This window comes from Pantherophis guttatus, chromosome 8 (assembly GCF_059756535.1).
Source record: "Pantherophis guttatus breed Tessera chromosome 8, ASM5975653v1, whole genome shotgun sequence".
NCBI classification, from domain to species: Eukaryota; Metazoa; Chordata; class Lepidosauria; order Squamata; family Colubridae; genus Pantherophis; species Pantherophis guttatus.
In genome coordinates, this window is record NC_142070.1 from 14,639,684 (window position 1) to 14,652,982 (window position 13,299).

Sequence of the window (13,299 nt, forward strand, 5' to 3'; positions counted from 1 at the left end):
CCCCTAGGTTAACTGAGGGGCCATCTATCTTCCATGCTTTCTTCCCACCAGTATGAGCCAACAGAGTCAGTGTACTCCAAGTCCTTCCAGTGAAACAATTCCATGTATGATGGTCAAAGACATTTCTCTGGAACAGTGGTCTCCAACCTTGGCAAGTTTATGATTTGTGAACTTCAACTCCCAGAATTCCTCAGCCAGCACATGCTGGCTGAGGAATTCTGGGAGTTGAAGTCCACAAGTCATAAACTTGCCAAGGTTGGAGACCACTGCTCTGGAATGAGATTCTTTCTGAAATCCATGTGGCTCCCATCCTGAAGAAGGCATTGAAGACCTGGTCATTTTCCCAGGCCTTGAGGTAGCGTAGATGGAACTCTCTGTAGGATGGTGTGTGTTTTTGTTTTTTTTTTAAATGAACTGTATTGAGCGATTGGCTATTATCTTGTCTATATATTTTGAATACTGTTTTTATTTGGTTTGTTATATATTATGAACTGCCTGGAATCCAATGGGTAAACCAGCTGCAAATAAAGCTGGCTTAAAAATAAATCTTTTTTTTTTTTGCAGTTTTAGACCTCTTCCTCCATTTGGCCAGGATGATGGTCAATGGCCTGTCCTGACAGTACTTAGATTTCATAAAATATCAGAGTTGGGAGGCTTAGGGGCAGTGGTGGGATTCAGTCAGTCGCACCACTTCCGGAGAACCGGTTGTTAACTTTCTGAGTAGTTTGGCAAACTGGTTGTTGGAAGAAATTATTTGGGCAGAGAACCGGTTGTTAAATTACTTGAACCCCACCACTGCTTAGGGGGTCTTCTAAACTAACAGGACCTCCGGGGGTTGGGAGTGAGGAATGTCAGAGTGGCAATCAGCCCCGTTACCTTCCTGGGGTAATTACCTGAGTTAGAGGTGAATCGTGGCATTTTCCTTGTGTATGCTTTTTGCGAGAAAGTAAACCCGAAGATATATTTTCTAAGAAAAACTCATTTATTTGTTATAAAGAAAATAAAACATCTCACTAGTCTAATTAGTTACATCTTGGCAACGTTCCTGCTGGACCTCTCCTGGCAGGAGAACAAAGAAAGTTTTAGAAGAAAGTAATGGAATGTAGACATGCGCAGTTAGCTTAGTGATGAGAAAACTTGGCAAGTTACGGTAAGTCTGAAAGTCCAAAAATAATAGCTCATCTGGCAAATACAAAAATGCAGTGACAAGGAAGGCTGCTTTCACCCTCCCCAGACTCTTAGAGAGGCCATGGAGGCTGGGGACAGCAAAAAATGGGCCTTCCAGTCCCACCGGACTGAATTATGGGTGTGGGCACACACGCACATGACCCCCCCACTCCTCCCCTCCTGGCACGCGATGGCAAAAAGGTTAGCCATCACTGCCCTGTAGCAACATTTCAAACAGGTGTCTGTGATCAAAAGTTGGATACTTGGCAGCTGGCTCATGATGGTTGCAAAGGGACATGTGATCACCTTTTGAGACCTTCTGACAAGCAAAATCAATGGGGAAGCCTGATTTGCTTAACAACTAAGGCAAGAAAGTCCATAAAATAGGGCAAAGGTCACTTAACAGAAATGTTGGGCTCAATTGTGATCGTAAGTGGAGGACTACCTGTATTGCTTCAGAATCTTAAAAGAAACAACAGAACAGGAACATGTTGTGGTCAACAGTCATAATATTGTCTCAGTTTATAAGGGCCTGATGCGATCAGTAAAAGTTTTACCTATGAATTATCTATGATTTTGTAAACAGATGGCACACTTTGGTTTATGCCCCGGCTCTTGGGGAAGTATATTCATTTGGCTATGGAGCAGCAGGGCAACTTGGAGAAGGAAGAACAAGTGACCAGCTGGTTCCTCTTCCGCTTAATCTGGCTATTCATAATAAACACATGAAGTACAGTAAGTCACCCCATTTTTCAAGTTGAACGTTATATGCAAAGTACGAGCTAAATCCTAAGGCCGAAAATGATTTTAAGATGATGATAAACAACGGATGCATACAGACAGAGAGATGCGGCTAGTAGGGAAAAATGTGACCAAGACACAAATAAAAGGCCATGTCAGAGAACATGAGATTGAGATGGGATATTGGCTTGTGATTATAATTAATGTTGCCTTAATAGACAATCCAGCTTTGGCAGTATATGTGTTCTCAAATGAGTATCAAATTCTAATTCAGTGTGCCGAGATGATTCTTGACATGCAGTGATTGATTCTGATGAGATAGTGAGAAGTTTCTTTTTGTTAAGTAGCTTGGACTATAATTGGCATTAGTCAAAGTTCTACTAACCCAGGTGTGTCAAACCAGCGATGTCACGTGACGTATTGGGACTTCCCCCCCATTTGCTAAACCGGGGGTGGGTGTGGCCAGCGCATGACACATCCAGCCCTTAGACCATGAGTTTGACACCCCTCTACTAATCAGATTCTAGATAGAAATCTTTCTTAATCTTAAGGGAAAAGTCACTCTTTTTTCTGTCTCTTACTAAAGGAAGTAGCTTGGACAAGGTAGTTAAAATCATTGCCGGAAACAACCAAAGTATTGTGCTTCACCTGGAAGAAAAGGTAATCAAATGGGGAACTTGGCCATAAACATGTGTAATTTGTAATACAAAATGCCAACATTTACTTGAATATTTTTTTTTAATTCCTTCCAGAATTGGCCTTGTTATGAGTCAAACAGGGCTTGCCTAATGCTTTGAAAAAAATGCCCTATTTCACTCACATGATGAGCCTAAATGCTGAGTGATTTCATGGGTTAATGTTATTGTTCCAAAATGTCTTACTCACTGTCTATCTAGACCAGGGGTGTCAAACTCGTGGCATCATGTTGTCATGACGTATTGCGACTTTTCCCTCCTTCGCTAAACTGAGGGTGGGCATGGCCAGCACATGACACATCTGGGCTGTGGGACGTGAGTTTGACACCCCTGATCTAGGCAGTTAGTAAATTCTTGTCACAATCAGATTTTATTCTTTATCACTAGAAAGATAACAATACTGTTGAGTCAAGTTTTATGTGTTAGGAACAGGTGAATACAATTAGGCTGTTTAGGTTCAGGGTAATATGTAGACACAATTCAACATGGTTTTCTTCCTTAATATTTTTTCAAATTCACAGTCTAGTCTGGACTTCAGTTTGCAGAATTCCCCAGCCACCCATGCTGAGGAATTCTGGGAATTGAAGTCCACACTTCTTAAAGTAGTGGAGGTTGAGAAACATTGGTCTAGTCCAGGAGTCAGCAACCTGTGGCATGTTTCACCCCTCTGCTGCGCTTCCCTGTCACTCAAAATATGCATCACAACCGCCAATGTGCGACACCTGCGATTTATTGAGCTTTTCAACCCCCAGTAGGCCAACCATGGATAAATCCAAAAAAAGAAAAGTTTCAGAAGAAAACAGAACGTTTAATTCAACTACAGATGCTTGTTTTGTGGCTGCTCAAGAAATAGTCAGGCATGGGAAGGGTTTTGTGGCTCCCGGTGTTTTCTTTTCTGTGGGAAACAGGTCCAAATGGCTCTTCGAGTGTTTAAGGTTGCAGACCCCTGGTCTAGTCTATAGTATTTGGTATTCTCTAGTCATCTCCCATCCAGGTATTAACCAATTTAACTTTCAAATCCAAGCAAGGCCGGGCAAGAGCTGTTATCCACTCTTTTCCCAATTATCTCTATTTTTAAAAAGTTACCTGATATTTAGGGTTTCGTATACAAATTGGGATTCTAATAAAACAATAAAAGTGTTTGTGCTTCGAACTGAAATGGAGCAGAAGAGATAAAGTTTGTCACAGTTTGACACCTGCTAGGAGAAGCAAGCTGTTATTGTTAATATAACCAACTAATATATATATTAGTGGCATGCTTGAAAAGTCAACTTCGCACTTTATGGGTTCCTCACGCAACAGTTTCAATATTTTTATAATGCTGTTCTCTGCATTAGAGAAAGTACCTTTATGTACAGCTTCTCCTGATCTGTGGTTTAAACATGAAGCCATATACATTGTAAAAGATATGTAAAAATACATTTTTATCTCTCTCTCTCTCTCTTTTTTTTTTTTGCAGAATGCATACACTAAAGTAACGCAAACACTGGCCACAGTAGAGGAGGAAAAGGTTGCTAAGTGGTTGTCCAATTCCGATCCCAGCTGCTGGAATAATATAAAATGGTAAATACTACATGGATAATCTGATTTCTGCAGTTCTTGTAAACAAATAGATAGGTAGTCCTCACTTATCAACAGTAATTGAGATTGGGAACTCCATTGCTAAATGATGTCATAAATTGTGACATCATGTGACCTCATTGACTTATGACAACAGTTCCAGCAAATCCCAGTTCCCATCGTTAGTTAAATCCCATGTGGATGCAGCTTCTTACAATCACGTTTTCATCATTTGTGACCTTCTGCTGGCTTTCTCATTGACTTGCTTGTCGGAAGTCAACAATGAAGGCCACAAATGGACACTGCAATAGCCATAGCTACGAGGGCTGGCTGTAACCCCCGTTTGTTCAGCACCTCAAACTGTCGCTGAATGAGTAGACATTAAATGAGGACAATCTCTCTCTGTCATAAGTTAGCGTTTGTGAAATAGTCTCAAAATCCAGAGTCAAATGCAACTGGGCAATATCCAGTCAATGGAAAATAGGTGTGTTTCCCTATTTAATGGTATTCCTTTAGGGATTCTTTAGGGATTTTTGGTTTAAAATAGAGCAGGGGTGTCAAACTCTATTTCATTGAAGGATGCATTAGGGTTATGTTTGACCTTGGGGAGTTGGGAGGGCTTGGCCAGCTCCATGTCACTCATCAAGGCTCCATTTTCAGCCGCGATGGACTCCTGCAGCCCTCTGCTAGCAAAAACGGAGCTTGGGGAGGCCGTGTGCTCCATTTTCGCTGGCGGAGGGTTGCAGGAGGCTGTCACGGCAGAAAAAGGAGCTCAGGCGGGCCGCGTGCTGCCCGCCTGAGCTCCGTTTTCACTGGCAGAGGCACAGTGGGCCAGTCCTTTGCTGTTTCCAGGGCCTGTGAGCCAGATCTAAGCACCCGATTGGTCAGATCCGGTCCGTGGGCCTTGAGTTTAACACCCCTGAATCATTGGTCCTTAATTCTAGCCTAAAAGCCACCAATATATTTTATATAAGAATATGTGCATAAGTACCGGTACATGCATACATTCCACTATTTCTTTTTGAGATAAAAATTTCAAAGAGCACATAAATGTATGTGATCAAACAACTTCCTAATAGATATGTCAAACAGAAACAACAATAATTGTCCCCACCTCCTTATAACTAGGAGCAATCTAAAACTACCACCTTTCAAGAGCATTCAATATTTCTCTTTCCATTTTTAATTTCCTAAAAGTAAAACTTTCTTTACTGTCTTTGAGCCAAAAGGCAATTATTTACCTAACTATGGCGTTCACAATATATCTAGAAGATGCTAAACTGGAGGAGATTGTTATAGACATTTTTTGACATTACTTCACCCGCAAAATGGTAACTTCTGCCTACTGGATTCCTGGATCTATCAACTGCAGAGAGTAATTGTATGGCTTTTGATGGAAGAACAGGCCTTTTATGTTTGTCCTATAATAGAGAATGTGATAGAAGTGGTTTTTTCCTGTTGTCGTTTCTCTCTTGCCCTTTTATTACAAAGATCTCAGTGCTATATGACTTTCTGCAAGTGAGGAAAGGTTCCACAAATTCATTTTTCAAAAGGAAGTTGGAAGCAGCTAGTTTGCTTTATAATCAAAGTGTCAGGTTTCGATGCTATCTCAAAATAAATGAATTTCCAAACTGCTGATCTTTAAGGAAATTTTCTCTTTATTTGAGCACAGCGATCTGATCCTGGCTCTTTCGTGGTCAGTACTGACCTTTGCCCCCCAATCCCTCCCTTTCCGATCCCCAATTCTCTGCTTCTCATTGGCTATCTTCCAAGTCACTTTCCTGATCTCTTCTTTGTCAGATCACAGGGATGTCTCCCCCCCTCTCCCATCTCCAAGGAGACAGAATCTTCAAAGGGATTTAGTAGGCAAAAGTTCAAGCTTCTCCCCTCTTTATATATGTCAAAGATTCTTGTCCATTCCATCCTAGTTGAGAATTTCTGAAATCAAACTAATAAAAAACACTGCTTGTGTTTCTTTTCCATAAACAGGAATATTAACTTGATCTTCTCATCGGCAGCTTGCATCAATGGCAGCTTTCTAGAACAGAGGTAATATATTAATATATTTTCTACGCTATTATTATAAATTAAGGAAGACATGTTTAATATAGAGCAAAACTAAGGAGGTGTATTTATCAGTGGTGGCGCAGTGATTAGAATGCAGTATTGCAGGTTAATTCTGCTGACTACCAGCAATTCAATTCTGACCGGCTCGAGGTTGACTTAGCCTTCCATCCTTCCAAGGTCGGTAAAATGAGGATCCAGATTGTTGGGGACAATATGCTGACTCCGTAAACCACTTAGAGAGGGCTGTAAAGCACTATAAAGTGGTATATAAGTAAGTGCTACTGCTATTAGTCTTGAGGACCATGCTGCTTATTATAAAAGGGGTCTAGTTACTTACAACCTTGTGATAAACAGAGTAACCTTCATACCCAAATCTAATCCAAATCTTTCACAATGTGTAAATTTCCATGAAGTAGAGAAGAGACTGATGGTGATTGATCCTTATCTTTCCTGCAGAGAGGAAAAATTCAGAACATTTGAGGAGACTGTTGGTGTTGATATGTCAGCTGTTCTTCTTTTCTTTAAGAAGATTGACGCTAAGCCTAAAATCTTCACAAAGGTATAACGTGCCCTTAAGATTTCACATATAGAATATAATAGACTATTTCCTAGTGTTTGTCTTTGGGGAGTCAATACAGTGGTGGGTTTCAAAATTTTTTACTATCGGTTCTGTGGGTGTGGCTTGGTGGGCATGGCATGGCTTGGTGGGCGTGGCAGGGGAAGGATACTGTAAAATCTCCATTCCCTCCCCACTCCAGGGGAAGGTTACTGTAAAATCCCCATTTCCTCCCAATCAGCTGGGACTTGGGAGGCAAAGAATAGATGAGGGCGGGTCCATTCAGAATTTTTACTACCAGTTCTCCGGACTACTCAAAATTTCCACTACCGGTTCTCCAGAACTGGTCAGAACCTGCTGAATACCACCTCTGAGTCAAGCCCAAGTAAATAATTCTGAGTGGACCGAGAAGCTTATAAGAAAGCTTTTTATACCAAGATTGTCTCTGTAGTTTATGGATGCTGCAGAAAGCAGGCTCTATTCAATGGCCAGCAATTCTTTTACCTAGGGGATCAATTAATAATTGCTGGATAAATCATTTATTGTATTTGTTTGTTTAATAAAGCCGCTAGAAATAACAAAACTGAACATTCAGGGAGCAGAACATTATTTTCTTCCTCCTACCCTTGGTTGCCTTAAAACAGGTATGTTTTATTTGGAACACCATAAAGTAATCCCAATTCGGAGGATTAATTTCCAGTAAACTGGAACAGTTGGAATAAATATGTTCCAAAGAAGGAATGTAAATGTCAAGACTGCATATCCCTGCAAGCCATAGGCCTAATTTATTTTGCAATAACTTCTTTAAAAAAATTCTGCATCAGTTTCATAGACAAAACAAATGATGAACATTTTTAGCAGCTAAGTGTGGCTGCTCAGAAAGTTTAGGAAACAATTAATAGACTAACCAGGACCATGGCATCCATCCACAGCAAACTAAAGCATCACCAAAAAACAAGTGCATAATACAAATACCACCATTATATACTTGCATCCCAATGTCTGATGAAGGTAGCTAAGTCATGGCATTTGCGCGGTGACAGCATCAATGTCATTTTATCTTTTACCACCATAGATGCCCAGGCAGTAGAGCAATATAATGAAAATATAGACTATATAATGCAAGGCATGGTTAGTTTCTTTGATTATCTGGTTCTGGTCAAACTGGTTCTCGGGAGGAAAACAAATCAAATGCAAGAACAAGCATTCAAATTCTTGATGATTCTGAAGATTTCCAGAGGCTCTGAGTGGAGCTTCCAATCCCAGCACACCTGGAAATCACCAGTTGGAGAAGAGATTATGTTCTAGATCAGGGGTTTCATTGAGGGCCGCATCAGGGTTATGATTGACCTTGGGGGGCTGGGGTAGGTGTGGCCAGGGTGGGTGTGGCCAGCTTGATGTCACTCATGTCAGAGGTGCCGGTGGTGGCCCGTTGTGCCTCTGCCAGCGAAAATGGCCTCCCAAGCTGGGACGGCCTCCTGCAACCTTCTGCCACTGAAAATGGAGCTCGGGAGGGCCGCATGCAGGAAAGAAAAACTGGGCTCAAGAAATGCATTAAATGCAGACTTTCTTCTTCCTTTCTTCTCTTCAAGGTGAAAAAGGCTCTGAAGAGCCTTCTATGTGGTCCCCTTTACTCTCCAACCTCGCCAGAAGCACTCAGGTTCTTCCTCATTGTGCCCGTACTTTTACAAAATCAAGATTTGGATTTGGATCTCCTTAATCAATTGGCAAAAGCAATCTGGAGACTCCCACAGAAAGGCAAGCAAGCACTTGGTAAGGCAGGCACTCAGTTGCTAATTTCACTGAAACGTCAAACTTCCAGAGAAATATCAGAGTATTTGAGGAAATCACCTCTTCCCAATGACATCTGCCCATCTATCAGGCCAGCCAGGAGGGGCTTATTGCAGACTCCATCTTTTAAGGAGTTACATCTGATGGGATCCAAGAGGTGGGCCTTTTCTGTCATGGCACCCATCTTTAGGAACATCATTCCCTTCTTCCCACCAGTTCTGACCCCGAGGAACCTCCCAGAAATCCCTTCATGTGTGGTTTTTCCAGCAGTCCTAGGGATCTCTTCAGTGGTGGAATTCAATTTTTTTTATTACCGGTTCTGTGGGTGTGGCTTGGGCGTGGCAGGGGAAGGATACTGCAAAATCTCCATTCCCACCCCACTCTGGGGCCAGCCGGAGGTGGCATTTGCCGGTTCTCCAAACTACTCAAAATTTCCATTACCGGTTCTCCAGAACCTGTCAGAACCTGCTGAATAGCACCCCTGGATCTCTTGGAAATAAGGAGCCTGTAAGATGGTTTCCTTATATGTGAATCTTTTAAATGTTCTCTCTTATTTATTTGTATGTTTTCTTGTTTTAAGGGTTGCTTTAAGGAATGTTTTTTATAGTTTGTTTGATTGAAGACCACTCCAAGTCACATTAGTGAGATGGATAGTTGCATCTGTTTGATAAACAAGTCAAATATTACCCAAATAACCCAAGGTAGTAATTCTAAGATTTTCTTGGGTAATAGAGCTACTCCCAATAACTCCTGTTAAACTCCTGTTAGTAACCAGGTTTTCCAATCTCATAACCACCATCTCTGCTGCAGTCCCAACACATCTGATCGCTACAGCAGAGCCCTTCTTTGAAAGAAACAGAAATTCTGCCTCCAGAAGTTGTGGCTGGAGGTTTCAAAGAAGAGATTGGACAGCCATGTGTCTGGAATGGTATAGTATCCCCATGGTCACGTGATCAAAATTCAGAATCTTGGCAATTGATTCATATTTGTAACGGTTGCAATATCCTGTGGTCCTGTGATCACCTTTTTTGATCTTATGACAAGCAAACTCAGTGGGGAAACCACATTCACTTAACCACTTTTGTTACTAAATTTAACAACCGTGGTGATTCACTTAACAACTGTGACAAGAAAGGTCATAAAATGGAGCCAAACTCGCTTAACAACAGAAATTTTGGACTTAAATTGTGGTCGTAAGCCGACGACTACTTGTACAGTGTCTTCCTCATAATAGTGCATAGGAGAGGGCATTACAATATGATTTTGTTTGATGCATTAAATGCATCAAGATAGGAAGCCCATTAGGGTTTGTAGAATTAATACTGGATAATGTTTAGATAAATATATAAATGAGGACAAGGGATATGTATATAACAACAAAGTAGCAATGAATGTTAAATAGTAATAGTTTGTTGTTATGTTAAAAACATGTATGGATATGACAAGACCAGGATGGTCACATTGTGTCCAATGTTTTTAATGTTTACTTAATAAAAAACTTTAAAAAAAATAGGAAGCCCATCCAAGTACAGATAGTCCTCAATTTACAACCATAATTGAGCCCCAAATTTATGTTGCTAAACAAGACTTTTGTTAAGTGAGTTTTGCCCCATTTTATGACTTTTCTTGCCACAGTTAAGTGAATCACTACAGTTGTTAAATTAGTAACAATTGTTAAGTAAATCTGATTTCCCCATTGACTTTGCGACCTGAAGGTCACAAACGTGATCACATAATCTTGGGACACTGCAGCCGTCATTAATAGAAGTCAGTTGGCAACTATCTGAATTTTGATCGTGGGGACCATGGGGATGCTGCAACAGTCATAAGTGTGAAAAATGGTCATAAGTCACTTCTTTCAGTGACATAACTTTGAACAGTCACTAAGTGAACAGTCACTAAATGAACAGGACTACCCTGTTGTGACCTAGGCCCAAGTAGTTATTACCAGACACAATCAGTCCTAATCAAACATATTTTATTAGAACAGCCGAGAATTACTTCATTCTCATCTTAGTCCAAATTAAGTCCAAAACAAATTCTTCATAAACAGTCCTTCAGCCTTATCACCAACCTTTGTCTACTATGGCACCCTGCCAAAGTCTTTTCTTAACAAAAGTTCAGAAGCAAGTGACAAAAAACAAATGTAGCAAGACAAGAAACAAATGTAGCAACATTGCTTTCCACAAAGATCCCAAGAGCTGTTGCTACTCTTTTAAGCCTTCTGGGAGGGGCCAATCATCTCCTGGCCTTACTCCCGAGTTGTCCTTTTTGTTTTAGCTGCTCTTGCCTTCTGGCAGCTCTTTACATGCGTGCACTAGGAACAGTCTCCTCCTGTTCCTCTGCCTCTCTGCTATCCGCCTCTGGAGCAGGGGTGGGTTCTAAATTTTTTTACTACCGGTTCTCTGGGTGTGGCTTATTTTGTGGGTGTGGCTTGATGGTCATGTGACTGGGTAGGCCAACTCAATGTCACTTACATCAAGCAGTGACTCGCCTGGCCCCTCCCCTCCCAGCCATTCCTTGTGACACCCAGCCTCAACGTATCTATAGTTCTGTAAAAATGTTGTTCACCTTTTTTCACCTTTATTATCTACATACTATAGATGCACTTTCATGGACCACTGAAAGGAGGAAATGGCTCACATGCTTTGCCCAAGAGTATGATAGGCAAAGGCTTTTAAGGGGCTGCCAGAAAGAAGGGGGGGGTCAATGTATTTTCCAAAGCAACAGAAGGCAAAACAAGAAACAATGGATGGAAACTGAACAAAGAGAGAAGCAATCTAAAACTAAGGAGAAACTTCCTGACAATGTGAACCAATATAGGTGCAGAAATATTTCAGTCATAATTTCACATAGCCATTCGTGTAATACAACCTGCCTATTGTTCAAAACTGTCATTAGTATTATGGCTAATGTTTGACAGAAAGCCTAAAAGTCAAAGATTACAAGAGTGCTTCTTTCTCTGTATGTATACAAAACATCACATACCAGGAATAGCATATTAACATGGAGTTATGCAGTGGTGGATTTCAACATTTTTTACTATTGGTTCTGTGGGTGTGGCTTGGTGGGCGTGGCATGACGGGAAGGTTACTGAAAAATCCCCATTCCCTCCACACAATCAAGCTGCTAAGAAAGAACCTGCCTGATACTCATTCTACATTCCTGCCAGCTGCATAAAGGAAACTTTGTAAGAAGAAAACAGCAACTGGTGCTTAGAGATAATAGAAAGTGGAAGCTGGAGGTTCGGCTCCATTTGCAAGCAGGCAGAAAACTCATTCAGGACAGGATATTTCACAATGGAAATCGCCCAAACCTTTTTAGAAACACAAAGCCCATGTTGCACAAACCCCAAAACTTCAAGAACATAGAACCATATAAGAATCCCTCCTCTTATCCAGTTTGTTGTTCAGCTGATCCAGAAACGAACTGCTGAATGTCACATCGCTTCTGCAAGCAAAAACTTCTTTCTAGCAGCTGCGTCTTGGCTTGTCAATTTAAAGCGACGGTGTCTTTCCCCCCCCTCTTCTTTGTCAAGTGAGCCCTGATTTTTTCCTTCTAGCTGATCAGCTGGGAGTCAGGAGACAGCGAATAGATTGGGGGAGAGGCCAGGCAGAGATGGTATTTCTCCAAACTACTCAAAATTTCCACTACCGGTTCTTGCGAACCAGGCAGAACCGGTAGCAACCCACCACTGCTCTAGAGGCTCCGGAGTCCGTGCATCACTCCCAGATGGCCCTGGCCCCATCTCTGCCTCCGACGCAGAGCCCTCATCCGGGCCTTCCCGAGACTCCAGGACTGGCCCATTGTCCTCCCCAGCCTCCTCACTGTCTAACTCTGCTGCCAGCTCTGAAGGCCACCGTACCCATACCTTTCCCTTGAACTATTTATGATGGTCTTGCAGAAGTTGGGTAATTGGTTCAGATGACATTGTTTCTGAGAGTTGTTGGGCAATTGTAGTTTTTGCCTAAGGAATTCCTTCTAGGAAGATTTACAGGTGTCACCTGAAATAAAATGAAGCAGCCCAAGGGGCTGATAAATGATTTTGAATCTGTAATCAAAACCAGGTTTTGTAGCTGTAGCCCAGCTACAGTGTATTTCACTGCAAATCGGAGTTAAGATAAAGGAAAATGTTCTCACTGTATTATTTGATTGTCCGCTCTCTTTTCAGAAACTCTATGGTCCAATTTAGAAGTGTGCTTCTTTAAGGATCTGGTGTCCATGTTTCGAAGGCTTATTGGTAGTAACATATCGTCGTACTGTTTCAACAAAGGTGGATCTCCTATACCTCTTTGGGTCTCCCAAATGCTTTATGAGGTAAGAAACAAACTTGGACTGAAAAGAATGAATAGTAGTTTTATTGGGTTTTTTTTTTCAACATTCAGTTTGAACGGTGCGTTTTGTTTTTTAGTTTCACTTCTCCCCTCCCCCCCTTTTGTATTTTTGATACTTAGTACGTTTTCCTTTCTTCCATTGTATTAAAACAGTACAAGCAATATGATTGATCACAGAGTATCATATCTGGCTCTAGGGCAGTGCCCCTCAGGACAACGAGAGACTCCTGAATTGTAATGATAGCCACCCCATCACCCCTGCCCCAAAGCCGTGGCTAGTGCCACACTTGAAAACCAGGAGGGCACATTTCTGAGACAGGAAGAGCCTCCTCTGTGCCCAACCAGGTCTCGGCTCTCTCATCCATGATCAGGTTAGATTGTGAATGAG

General features: G+C 41.6%; 1 protein-coding gene across 1 annotated transcript in view; it reads left to right on the forward strand.

Annotated features, from left to right (window-relative positions):
• LOC117678947 (E3 ISG15--protein ligase HERC5-like) overlaps nt 1-13,299 on the forward strand; it is a 43,589-nt gene that overhangs the window by 10,055 nt on the left and 20,235 nt on the right. The window contains exons 7-13 of the mRNA XM_034440472.3: nt 1,754-1,902; nt 2,495-2,568; nt 4,063-4,166; nt 6,153-6,212; nt 6,687-6,789; nt 8,379-8,559; nt 12,749-12,894. Coding sequence (XP_034296363.2) covers nt 1,754-1,902; nt 2,495-2,568; nt 4,063-4,166; nt 6,153-6,212; nt 6,687-6,789; nt 8,379-8,559; nt 12,749-12,894 — 817 coding nt within the window. The remainder of the gene's footprint in view (nt 1-1,753; nt 1,903-2,494; nt 2,569-4,062; nt 4,167-6,152; nt 6,213-6,686; nt 6,790-8,378; nt 8,560-12,748; nt 12,895-13,299) is intronic.